Raw genomic sequence first — 13,408 nt, forward strand, 5'->3', positions numbered from 1 at the left:
GGTTGTTGTTGTTTTTTTTTGTGCAGCGTGTATGCGTTGCAGTCTAAAAACTCTCCGAATTTCAGTCCACGTTTAATTGCGTGGGACGACACAAACAAGGTTTATTTAATTACACTTGGACTTGATCAGCAGACTAGAAAAGTCAGTTCAGACTCTGTCAGATTCCTTCCAGCAGACTATTCTCTGACCCAAACAAAACTCAGTTCAGCGGTGGAAAAGTGGATTGCTGTATTTTGAGATTTAAAGCCAATTTATTAACTTGACATATTAGGCATTGCATTACACCGATTATGCTATAGTTTACCAAAAAAAAGCTGTTATATATTTTTAAATCTAAGATTAAATCCGAGAGCTTTCTGCATAGACAGCAGCAAGTCACACTAGGAGTGGGCGATTTACATTGCATGCTGTATTCATGCGCATCTTGTCAGTAAAGCTGGTTCTTTTGATTAGCCGTAAATCTCCATCACCTGTTTTCAAATGGAGCATTACCATTACCAGAGTAACCGGCAGTTCTGAAAAGCTGAATAATTCCAAAGGAACTAGGAAGGAACAGGAAAATAGAACAAAGAATATGGTTTACGTGTAGCTTGTAAATTGTGTGTTTTTTGTAAGACTCTCTAGCTCTGTATCTTTCTTTGCATGTGCGACCCATACGCCTTCACACCAGAGTTTACGTCAAATACAGATACGTTACACTGCACATCCATTAAGATTAACTGAGCCTATAATAAATTATAGCAACGCCACAGTTTATTGTCAGCAACGGTTATTCCCATCACTGATTAACTGACGCTCCATTTGAAAAAAGGTGATGGAGATTTACCCTAACTGACATGTTTAAGGCCCAAATGTGGTAAGGACATTAATAAATAGTCCATCAGTGGTGCAATCATAATGTTATGAAGGCACAAGAATACTTTTTGTCCGTAAAGTCTTATTTATTTAGAACAGCATGAGAGTAATGAGTAGGCCTAATTAATGACAGAACTTTCATTTTGGTGTGAACCAACCCCTTTAGAATTTAATCAGAAAATGTAGTCAGATTTTGTCCTTGTTCGTTTTAATTCCAAGTTTGGGTCCCAACTCTTAAGTTGAGATGGAAACATTGAGTCTACAGTGATAAAAGGGATTTGCTAAATGTAACTTTTATCGATGAAAGTGTTCTTTTGGTTCCTGGAAAACTGGCAGAATGCCCGGCCTACAGCCTGTGATCTTCATGCTGTTTTCCACTATTGATCTGACAGCATTCGCATTGCTCTGCCCAAACAGTTTGTATGTGTGTAGTCAGCATTTCTAAAATCTTTGTTGTTGTTGTTGTTGTTGGATAACAATGCTGATTAAATCATACTGAAAACTGAAGTTGTTTAGAGGAAGGTTGTATTATTAATGATGCTTAAAAAAAAAAAAAAGCCACACAATGCTGTAATTTCTATTCATTTGTTAACTTGTTGTGAAAAAATTAGTTTTCGACCAGCACAGACGCATAAGCTGTTCCATCACTGTTATGATTCAGTTGGTGGTAAATAGCAATAGCATTATTATGCTATAAATGGCGTTATAAATAGCATATTAAATAACTGGGAGAGATCTGTTTTTCCTGTGTTTTAAAGTGTATAGCTGAAAGATATTTGCAAAAACAAATATACTGTGAAAATGCTGTGAATGCATCACCGCTTTTAAGCAGCACAACTGTTTCAACGTTGACTGTGAAAAAAATGTTTCTGCACCAAATCATAGAAACAACATGAGAAACCAAAGACTGGAGTAATAAGGCAACTTATCAACATGCTAATGGAAAGCTCTGTTGGAATCAATAGTCACGTCTCTAGTTTTTTTTTGTGGCGCACACGAGTGGCAGGTTTGAGTTCATTGGCCTTCTATGATACTGGCAAATCACAGGCAGCCTTTAATGGCTCAGTGCCTTCATCATTTGTTACTTTCATGCTGTTTTCACCTCAGTAGTCAACTCATGCTCAATCTACTCTGTGTACAACTTTTGTAATTAATTAAGCACCAGCCAGTCAGCACAGCTCATGTTGTGCCCCACCATCTGAAGCACACCAAGTTACACTCCGTTCCTTTATGATGGTTCAAAAAGTAGATGTTTGGCAGAAACGCTGGCTGCTCTAGGATCTGCTGCCAGGAGGCAACTTTGTCTTTCAAAAGAACAGCTTGGACTGGAGACATGAGGAAGTGAGAGGAAATGAGGGTAAGCTGAAAGAGCTCCATATTCCCAGGTGTCTCTCTCTTAGTCAGAGGTTCAAAAGTTCAGGCTTTCAATAAATGGTGGGGATAAAACGTATGGTAATCCCGATACTGTGGTGCTTTCAGAATCCAAAATTGTTTATGGATCAGGCCGGCTTAAGTTATGAGGCACTCTTATCGTGGCGCTCTTTGGGTGTAATAATATGGGGGTTGTTGAAAGCAATCTCAAGGCCAGTGTTGTGCTAACCAGTCAGGCACCCCACCGAACAGCCTGACGAGCCAATGGTGGGCCGGCACAAAAGCTGCTTTGTCATAAAGCTTGCAGGGGTCGAAACCCAGACGACATGATTATACAGAGTAGTTATTATCAGACCAAGTCACAGGCCAATCTGAAATGTACACTATAGTGTTCATGTGAGTCTTTTGTTTATGGGTCAGTGACCTGTGTTTTATCTATTAATTTATCCAGAAATACTTCAAAAGTAAACGTATACATACTTTGACTTGAATACAATGATGAGCAGGTTTTTCATTCCTGTATCAAAATTCATTTACATATATTTGTTATATTTAACTAATTAACCTTAATTAACCTAATACTTTAATATTTAACCTTTTTCTGGTAACATAATGAAGTATAATTAAAAGCAAAATAAGTATTAAGTTTATTAATATATTTATATTTAAATTTTGTATTTATAAATAATGTTTTTTTAATAGTTACTTTAATACTATTTGTAAATAAATTGTTTCAACATTTTTAGAGACACTGAATACCAAACATTTAATGAAAATGAATAAATAAAACCGTAAGTTGTGTAAGCAAAATGTGTTTTGATTATATTAATTGTTCACCTCTGACCTTATTTGAATTGTTTCATATTCTGTTAAAAACTGCAATTAACAAGTTCTGTGTTGCAGTTCTTATTTTTAAATGGTATAATTCCTGAGAATTTCAGATCTTTGGTTGTTGGATCCCAACAGAGTTGAAACCTTTGGTTGGATCTTTTCTCTCACAGATGTGGATGGAGGCCTTTGAGACCTCGTTCATCTCACTGCTTCTATTCTGAGCTTGCATGACGCTGGTTTGGCACCAGGTGAAACATCTCACAGGGTAAACATACTGATGGGAGCAAAATGGGAGTAAACACATTCCCTGAGCAACCTGACAATGACTCCTTGAGGTGAGACCATAGGGAATGAAACCAGAGCTGGAAAAATCCAGCAGCCCCACTTCGTGTCTTGATTTTGCAGGTGAAAAATTCTTCACCGCCAAGGTTCATTATCTTTTTATTTCCGGTAAGCCTCGCAGATCTCTCTTGCGAATTGTACAAGCTTTGTTTCGCTCCAAGGTCGGTGGTCTGCTGTTTTTTTTTTTAGAGGAATACAATACTCAGCGTCTGTAATATATTGATGTGTGTTATTCTGAACATGAAAAGAGGAACTGTTTCTTGAATTCGTGTCTTTTTTTCTGCTTCCTTGTTCTCCTTTGGCTTTTTCAATTTCCCGCTCAAATGAGCAAGCTAGCGTGCAAAATTGGTCCTTTTTCGTAATCGACAATGTGTACACTCTGCATTTTAAAAAGTGTTGACAGCTGTCTCATTGTGCACTTTTCTGAGCCACAATCTCCAGTCACTGAGTAGCGAATGAATTTCATTCAGTGTTTAGGATTTACTTTTGTGCATTTCTCATGGCTTCAATAAGACGGACAATTAATTGTTGGTCCCAGTGCAAAGTGGCTTGGTCTTCTAGTATTTCCTCTTTGGCGCATGCAGAGAAGTCACCAGTCAGGGATGAAGCTGAGTAATGGGTTCAAAGGTCACTGTTCGCGGCACGCTGACATTTTCTCTGGTATTAAAGTGTTTTGATGGGCCCATCACTCTTTTTGATGTGGATTACAGCAGGATTGGGGACAAAGATTAGAAGGATGGCTATCTTCTGCCCTCCAGCTGCGTTTTTCTCATATTGCTTCACTGAGCCTGGTCTAAGAACAGCAGGAGGGCGACTCATCTGAGGTCTCTTACTAGAGATCTTCAATCAGTGACAGTCTTAGACCTCAAGCAGGTATTTTTTCCTTTTTTTTTTCTTTTTAAGTAGAATCAATCGACACGTATGTGCAAGAACTTTCAAATAATGGAAGGAAGTTTAGATTTCTATTTTTGTTTAACGTCAACATAAATGACACCTGAAGGAAAGTAAATTTAATTTATAAAAGTTCAACCAAGAAATAACCATCTAAGCCTTTAAATATTTATCTCAGTTCTCAGTGAATGCTCACTTAAATTAGTTTTACATCATTTGCCTTGATGTCATTGTGCCTTGGAAGCCTTTTCATAAGGTTGCTTAAAAAAACATGATGAAGTCACTGACTGGCTGGCTTATTACTTGCATAACTACTGCATATGAACAGAACTTGCCTATATTAAACTGATAATTCATTCAAAAATAAAAAAATAATTTGCTTACTAATTTATTTACTTACTAAAGCTATATTACGTTCTTCTGTGGAACACAATAAAAGATATTTAGCAGAATGTTTATGCTTCTGTCTTCCATACAATGAAAATAGCTGTCAAGCCGCAAAAGTATAGAAAAAGCTTTATAAGATAATACTGACACTGAATTTCAAGTCATCTTAAACCAGAATTATCATGCCCTGAAAATTGTGCTTGACATTGTAGTACAAGTCGTAGAAGTTTGATTTTTGCAAAAGGGGGAATACATAATGACCGAAGTGTTATGCCTCATGAGCTCCACCCCAAAATGAACTTTTTTTTTTTTGTAAATTTTGTGGGTGGAGTGACCCTTTAAATGCTTCGAAACATTTTTCTTCTGCAGTGTGAAGGTGTCCCCTGAATGTGCCTTTCCATAAATTAAAGACAAAAATATCTAACATTAACAGCCTTTTATGGATTGTGACTTTAGTATAAATATGCAATAGAGCAATAATGTATGCTGCATCTACTTTACATATCATTTACAAATATTCCCTTGGTCAGCAATAGATGAGACATCTGTGTGTCTCTGTGGATGAAGTGCTGCATAATGGCTGTGCAGCACAGCAAAGGTGCTCTGAATCCTAATGGCAACCTGGACTGGTGTTCAGCTGCACACAGGAGGGAGCGTCATTTGGAAGAAAATCCATTAAATAGAAGAAAAGACGAAATGTACAATGGTTAAACCAAAAAAAAAAAGAACAAGCCCTGAAGATAGTGGCATTTGATTAAGTCCCCTGTTCATCAGTCGCCTATGTTCATTACTTCTTGGCAGTAATATGGGTGATTTTGCCATGACACAAGGTCAGGCTAATGCTGAGCATTTTGACAATGACATTCAAATCTTGCCTGGGAAAAGCTTGCTCAGGCACAAGGAATCTGTATTCAGATCGCGCTAAACCACTTAAATATTCATCCAGAGCAGTGCCGGCTGGTTAGGACTGTCCGTGTGTGTTACGCTAATGGTACTGAGTGCACCTGGCATTGTGTTTTCATTAGGAACCAACCGCTTAGTGAAGAATCTCTCATTTTTTTGACAGTTTCTTACCTGCCTTCTTTCTGCTCTTTCATGCTCATTCTCAACCTGTTGCCACACAATAAGGGCTTCCTATCTGACAAGAAGACCTCCAACCTTACTTGAACTTAAAGGTTAATTTTATACAAAATGTGAATTCATCATAACCCCAAATTACTTTGTACTACAGATGTATTGAGTATCCAGAAGATGGCACCTACAAACAATTCATTTCATCCTGAAATTAAATGACTTTAATTTGAGTTATTGCAAGATTATGCATTATGTTCATTTAATATGTAATGTATTTAGGTGTATATGCCTTTGTTTTAGTCATTTTTAGTAATGTATCACGTTAGAACAAATTATAATATACGCGCTGGATTGGAAATAGTGTAATGATGCTGTGAGAATTTGCATGCTTCTCATCTTAAATGCCGATAGCACTTAATATTTAAGCCTTCTAATAAAGGCATGGACGAGATATGTTCCTGAAATCATATAAATGTGGTGCTGAATCAAACACACGCTCTTCAAATGAGGTTTTCCAGATCAGCATAACAACCCCGTGTGGGTTGAGTAATGCAAATCTCTCTCTTGGCTTTCCTTCGGCCTAAAGATCTATTCAGTCGGGGCCTGGACTGCGATAGGTACACAGAAAACAGGACGCAAAAGGGAAACAGAGGCTGTTCACATCCCTCCCTCCAGCCCTCCTCCACAACCTGGCTCAAGTTTCACTGCAAAAGTTGGAAGGCTTTTTTTGCAAAGAAGTAACAAAGAACAACATGATCCCTTGCAGTAGTGTGTCTGGGAGTAAAAACTTGAGCTGCCGGCCCTCTTTGTTTGCATAATTTTTTGATGTGTCCTTTAGTTATAAACATGCAAATTAAGTCATTATTAATGATAGGTTATTTTGCCTCATTGAGGTTGTACGGGAGTGTAACTTGCATTTAAAGCATGTGGGGTTTCTTCTTAGTATCCTATGGGAATAATTACAGAGCGGGATTTTCCGCTGAATGGGTTGTTGACATTTGGGCTCGTTCATAACCTCGGTCATAGAGCGCCGATTCAGAGCAGCCAGTTGCATTACAGAGTTATCCTATTATGTTTTTTTTTTTTCCTTTTTAGATTTTATTGCTAAAAACACATTTTGACCGATTGGCAGTGGGTCTAATCTGCTCACATTAGACTTCCATCATGTCTTTGCTCAGATCTGAACATCTGTATAATATTCATCCTGTGATTTAAATAAATCTGAGAACGGCTGTAGAATTGTGAAGAGACGGTGTTAATAATTCAGATTCTGAGTTATTTCAAACTCCCCCAAAATACTGCTACCAGACTGTAAGCAAACGTTAATTATTAAGGATCAGCTTTATAATCCATCACTGATAGTGTTACTGACCTCATTTTTAATGCTTTGCTCCGTTTCATATGTGATGCAAGTCACAGGTCGTAATCCTGATTATGAATCTGGAAAACTTTATCAGAGATTTTAATTCAACAAAGCCTTCTTTATTTTTTATCTTTATCTTGTAAAGGAGTAATCAGCTCTCTGAGAAGTTGTGCCTTCTGGTGCACAATGTAAAAGGGGTCATGTGATGTTCTGTAGTTTCATTTCCCATGACTGTGGAAAGTGTTTAACCCTTGTAGGCTAAAGGGTAAAGTCCAGTGATAGCAGTTACATTTCTATTCTCACATATACTGATGCCTAATGCTGCTTTTTGTTTTCAGAAAAAAAAGGCCTTTTAGACTGTGCAGTTTCATATATTTGCACTGAATAAATGTTAACGTAAGACTTGCGTTGAAACATTTTTATTCAGAAATTTCTAATAAAGAAATTTCTAGTAAAGCAGTATTTTCTTGTAAAACGCGATCCAAAAATGTTTGTTTTATTTACATATTTCGATTTTTGGTTTATGTCACATTGTATTGTATTTCACAACTTGATATTAAATTGTGTAATACATAATATTAATTTTAATAGCAGCCTATCAAAATAAAAGTTCAGTTTATCATTAAGGAACTGTGACAAATATATTACTTAATGTAATAAAAATATTATTAAAGCATTTTTAATGACCAATCACACAGATCTTCACACAGTTGTCTTAACTGTTTTAATTCTTCACACATTTTTATTTTTGAATTTTAAACATAAACTTCTGTTGTACATTACATGCCAAAAAGGAAGGGTTTGTTTAATTTTCATTTAAATTGGATTAAATACATTTGTTTTTTATGCTTTCATTTATTTACAAAATAAACAACAAAATAAAAATTCACTAATAATATGTTATGTTTTTTTATATAAAATCAGTTAATTACAGGTGTTTCTGGTTTAATAAAATGTAATTTAGATTATTATTCATTTGTTTGATTAAATAATACAAATTTGATTATTAATAATTAATTTATCAATTGAATTGTTAAATGAAAAATAAATATTAAATGGAAAACACAGGATTTGGTAAAAATGAAAAAGAAATTAATAAACAAAAATGTTTTTTAATGTTTGTTAAACTTTTAAAAAAATGTTGTAAAATTGTGTTTTATCATTTAATTTAATTATGCATGCTTTTTACTTCTTAAAATGTGATTTAACCATTAAAGTAAATAAATAAATAAAACTGAATCTTAGAAAAAATGTAATGTTTTAGGGCCCTAAAGGGTCTTGCATTACTTCACAACAAAGCCCGAGTGGCTTACAGCATGCCTAACACTAGATGGATGTCATGTCAGCTTCAACCTTGATAATGGGGGCTTGTGTCTTGTCCAAGTCTTGCATCTTGTGCCCATCTTGTATGTGTTTCTTGTGCCCACTCTGAAGAGCGCTTCCTCTGGGCAAGCTCTTTAATGTCTGCTCTGATTGCCGTGGCTCTTCATCACCATGGCGCTCCAGATTTCAGGAGCACAAGAGCCCTGCCACACTGACATCTTGATACGTACATTTGCCCCATCTTCCATTCAGAGCGGACAGCAACAGCACTGAAAAGAAAAAAGATGCCGTGTCTATTGTCGGCTGGTTGCCGGGCTATGTGTGACGATGTTTGCTGTGGACCGTTGTGCTCCACAGGCCTCTTTCTTGCTGACACGACCCCCTCCTCTCCCGCTGCCCTGCCCCCAGCACTGCTATGGAAACTGGCACAGCTGAAAACCCATGCCCTGCTCTCGCTGAGGAGTGTCACTGACAAAAGCGTTTAGACATGCCTGAATGCCAAAAGCCACGCTGTCAGAACCATGAGGCATGACTTTCTGATTTTCCAGATTTTTGATTTTTCCCAAGCCTGTGCAATATTATTTGTTTATTATTTAGAATAACAGTCTACATAAAATAACAGTACAACAAAGAGTTTTTGGGGTAGGTGCTGGTCCTTAATTAGTCGTGTACTTGAATACGGAGATGTTCCAAACCGGTATGACTTTCTCTGTAATGGAAGTCTATGGGGACGGGTGCAGTCAGGCTCCAAAATTAACAGGGGTATCATAAAAGTGATTCATATTACTATTTTTGAAGCCATGCATAATTTTTGTTTGAAGAACATTTTTAACTTTCTTTTTGGGACAAATTGTCTGTAATTCTCCACTAGTTCATAAGAGAAGCAGCAAGCATTCAATTCATAAAACTGCTCCAAATGTTTTGGATCAGATGGATCAAGTTTGTAAAAAGGGATAGGCCTAGTACTTCACTTTTCTTCAGACACACAAATTAAGATTTTTGATGAAATCCGAGAGCTTTGCAGAGACAGCAATGGTAGCAAGAACACACAGTAGTCCATGTGTCATCAGTGATTCAACTGTAATGTTATGAAGCTATGAGAATAGTTTTTTGTGCACAAAGCAAGCAAAAATAATGACTCCATTTAGCATTTTTTTTCTCTTCCGTATCAGTCTTTCACACATGTTCACAAGAGTACCATGCCTCATGCGTGTGATGCTGCTGATTTCACACCATAGGCCCATATGCATTTCTTTTGGAATGTCTTTGTGAATGTTTCGAAGTGTCATAGATTTGGTGGTTTTCACTGGAGAGATAAAAATCTCTCAGGTTCTTTATTTGCGTGTTAAATATGCATAATAGTTTTTTCTAGTAGGCCTAAGTGATGACCGAATTTATGTTTTTCAAAGACTGCTGAGTGTGAAGTTTGAATTGAATCATTAAATTATGATTATTAGTTTCAGCCTGTTTGTTACACAGGGTGTCCAGTGTCTTTACAATAAATGGCATGGAAACTTTTTTTTTTTTTTTTTGTGCTTGTCAGCCCTAGTCATCATTACTTTTAATATGTGGAAATGAAGTGGCCAAGACATTCTTCAGAAATTTATGTTTTGTGTCAAATGCATTTTAAAACTTGCGTGAAGGCAAGTAAATTATGACACTGTTCTCATTTTTGGGTGAACTACTCCTTTATGATTGCTCCGGAAGGATGTCTGCTTTCTCTGAACCTTTCAGGCCCCAGATAAAATGCAAATGTACTGTCTCTTATTGCTGTGGGGCCTGATTGCTGTCTGGGTGACAAAAGGTGGAGCAGGCAAGAATAGAGGCCCTGCGCTTTGTATTTGCATCAGAAAGCCCCATCCCAAGGACTCTCTTTTTTTTCATGTTGGTTAGCTTTTTGTTTCTTTTGCCTAAAAGCAATTGTTATTTTCGTAGAAAGAAACCTCCCAACAGCTGTATAACAGCCACATTAAAAAGGAGCCAGAAATGTTGCAGAGCTGTGACATTTTGAGAGGATCCTATTGGGACGTTACTCACAATATATGCGGCTTGTTTGGCAGAGTTATAAGCTTCAGGGGCTCGAATGTGCTTGTCGGTGTATTATACTGGTGTGTTTGTTGTGATGCTTTTGAATGACATGGCGTGGGAGTCATTGTTATCCACCCTGATAATATTATCCCAGAACAGCACTGAATATCTACAGCATGTGGGAAAACATAGCTATCATGCTGTTTTGTGTTTAATCTGCTGAAGTAATAGACCTTATTTATGTCATTCAAAAGATTTCTCACACAGCTTGGTATTGGTGATTAAATGTTGTGATGTTCAGAGTGACTAGATCTTGTTGGCGATTTACGACCGTTCAGCTTGGGTGACTGTTGGTTTCTGGCAGTGGACCAGAATGCATGTCGTGACTTACAGAGACTGAGATGGGAACATGTCAAAGGGGAATATGGAGTCCTGCTTGTTGGCAATATGTTGTAGATGAGGGAAACTGAATGAACACGTTAAAGATTCATCTTCTGTTCTAATTTGAGAGCTTTAGGGAATGTAATCTCTTGATTATTATTATTATTATTATTATTACAGCATTATGAAATTCTACACAACAAACCTCTGCTTAATGTTAAGAGTTTTCTATTGAGATGTATACTAATATTTTTATGTTCTTTTGAATAACCAGGCTCTTTTTTTGACAGCCAATAGCCAAACATAGTCTATTTAACAAATAGAAAATCATTTAAAAATTGATTTAAAATGAAAGTCACGCTTTGAACGCATTGGCCAATTAGGGAATAACTTATTGCCCGATGCCAAACATCGGCCGATATATCAGCCATTGCAATGCATCAGTCAGCCACTAATATTTGCTTAAATATAATAACAACTGTTGTTTTGTTTTGGGGTTTTTTTAGTGGTCAGTTTGCCGTGGTGAAGAAATGCCGCCATAAGACGACAGGAGTGGAGTATGCAGCCAAGTTTATCAAGAAAAGGCGCAGCAAATCCAGTCGGCGAGGGGTCTCCAAAGACGACATTGAGAGGGAGGTCAGCATCTTGAAGGAAATCCAGCACCCAAATGTCATCACCCTGCACGATGTGTTTGAAAACAAGAACGAGGTCATTCTCATCCTGGAGCTGTGAGTCATTGTTTTTCCTTGCGTTTACTGAATTATGAAATCATTAAAAGCCTTCATTTCTAAAAACTTAAAACTCAGACTGGTATTAGACACTATAGTACATCAACAATAAGCTCTTGTAGAGATCTGGAGCATGATGGTATAAATAAATGTATAGAAGAAATTTTAAAAAAGGCCTCTCACTGAATTGAGCAGCGCCAGCCTTTACTTCCAAAGCAAATACTTGACAAGGTCAACAGTAGGGGGATGAGGAGAACCAGTCCATTGAGTAGGTGAACCAGTTTTGCCTGTTGTACTGTGCACATTCATACACTTCTGCCAATGTGTTCAAAGAGAAAAGATATGCATTGATGTCTGCACTGCCTTAACTATACTGGTACACAAAAACAAAGACCTTTGATTGACTGATAAAGAAAAGTTTATTTTAGGTAATATGTGCATTAAATGTATACAAAACCATTTTACATAATCACTTGCTGAAGGTTACATCCTGACTAGATTTGTTTTGCGAATAGAACGGACATTACATTTGTTTAATTTTTTTTGTTTTGGAATCTCATTATATATGGGTGTGTACATGTATGTGTTTGTTTCCATATCAATGGAAAAACGTGCACTCTATTAGTGCTATGCAGGGTTAGGATGTAGTATTGTACCGTATTGTACTTTAAGAATCATTGGCTAGAGTAACCAGTCTAACTTGAAAACCGACATGAAGTCTAGCATTGCAAGCAACTTAAAGTGCGACCGAAAGGACAAATGTAAAAAAAAAAATAATCAAGTCGTCATCACTCATCATTATTACATTGCATGTAATTTCTCAATATCTGTTTCTGCGCAGAACAGGTTTTGAAGTTGAGCCTTGAAATTGGATATTTTGCATTTTAGTAAATACAGTAAGTACACGAGATGTGTTAACGGAATCAGCATCTGGAATGTTAAACCTTAACTTTATCAGCAGAATTGTTTTGTTACACAGATTATTTTAAGAAAGTGTCTTTCCTCAGAACCTCTTGAAATGTCTCTTCACCCAACTGGTTTTCTTTGCTGCTTCATACCACGTGACAAAAAGCGTCCCTGCAGCCATGTTCTGAGCTCATATTTGTTACACATTACTTACGAGTGAAGCTATTTTGTTTACTAACTGAGGGATCTGGAGTTAAGTACCTTGCTTAAGGAGATAACCGCACAATCCTGACCTCGGAACTGAAGGTCAAGTTTCATTTTCAGGTCATCTGGCATCCTCTCAAAACCTCAGTGCTGCCAACTGATATTGTGAAGTGAGATGTAGTGTGTGTTGTTTTTGTTTTAAAGTCTCAGATGGCATATTCATGGAACGCCCACAGTCCGTTCTCTGACCGTCTGAGGCGTACAAAAATGGCAAGTGCTGGCTGAAATCTGATTGCCTGGCACTATACAACTTCCAAAAGTTAAAACAGGGCTTTTTAACAGTTTGCTTGGAAGCAAATTTGCAATCACAAGGTAGCAGGTTGATACAATGAGCACTTTTGAGGAAGAACTAAGATCCGCTCTAAATGGAGGTTTGTTGCTGTACATGTCCTTCAGATGGTCTTTTCTTGATTAAGTGGCTGGTTCTTTGCCAGAGCAAGCTGTAATGAGGACTAGACGAGTCAGAAATCTGGCAACGAAACTTGTGTTGTTCAGGGTGGGGGCTGGTGTTTTTCTTTCTGTTTCTGTGAAGGGAATAGAGGCAGATCTGCTGCCGGTGTTTTTGCAGCTGGGTGGCTCATCGCTGCACTTGCTCAACCTCACCATTAGCAGCAAGTGTTATCATGTCATCAGCGTGCAGCTGGTTTGCAGCTTCCTTCTGCTA

The 13,408-nt window shown here is 37.3% G+C and overlaps 1 protein-coding gene and 1 long non-coding RNA gene across 2 annotated transcripts in view; one reads left to right on the top strand and one right to left on the bottom strand.

Annotated features, from left to right (window-relative positions):
- The window catches only part of LOC122349160, a 53,392-nt gene that overhangs the window by 36,104 nt on the left and 3,880 nt on the right, over positions 1-13,408 (bottom strand). The window lies entirely within an intron of this gene.
- dapk1 (death-associated protein kinase 1) overlaps positions 1-13,408 on the top strand; it is a 54,682-nt gene that overhangs the window by 10,514 nt on the left and 30,760 nt on the right. Inside the window, exon 3 of the mRNA XM_043245079.1 lies at positions 11,353-11,574. Within this exon, the coding sequence (XP_043101014.1) occupies positions 11,353-11,574 (222 nt within the window). The remainder of the gene's footprint in view (positions 1-11,352; positions 11,575-13,408) is intronic.

This window comes from Puntigrus tetrazona, chromosome 7 (genome assembly GCF_018831695.1).
Source record: "Puntigrus tetrazona isolate hp1 chromosome 7, ASM1883169v1, whole genome shotgun sequence".
Taxonomy (NCBI): Eukaryota; Metazoa; Chordata; class Actinopteri; order Cypriniformes; family Cyprinidae; genus Puntigrus; species Puntigrus tetrazona.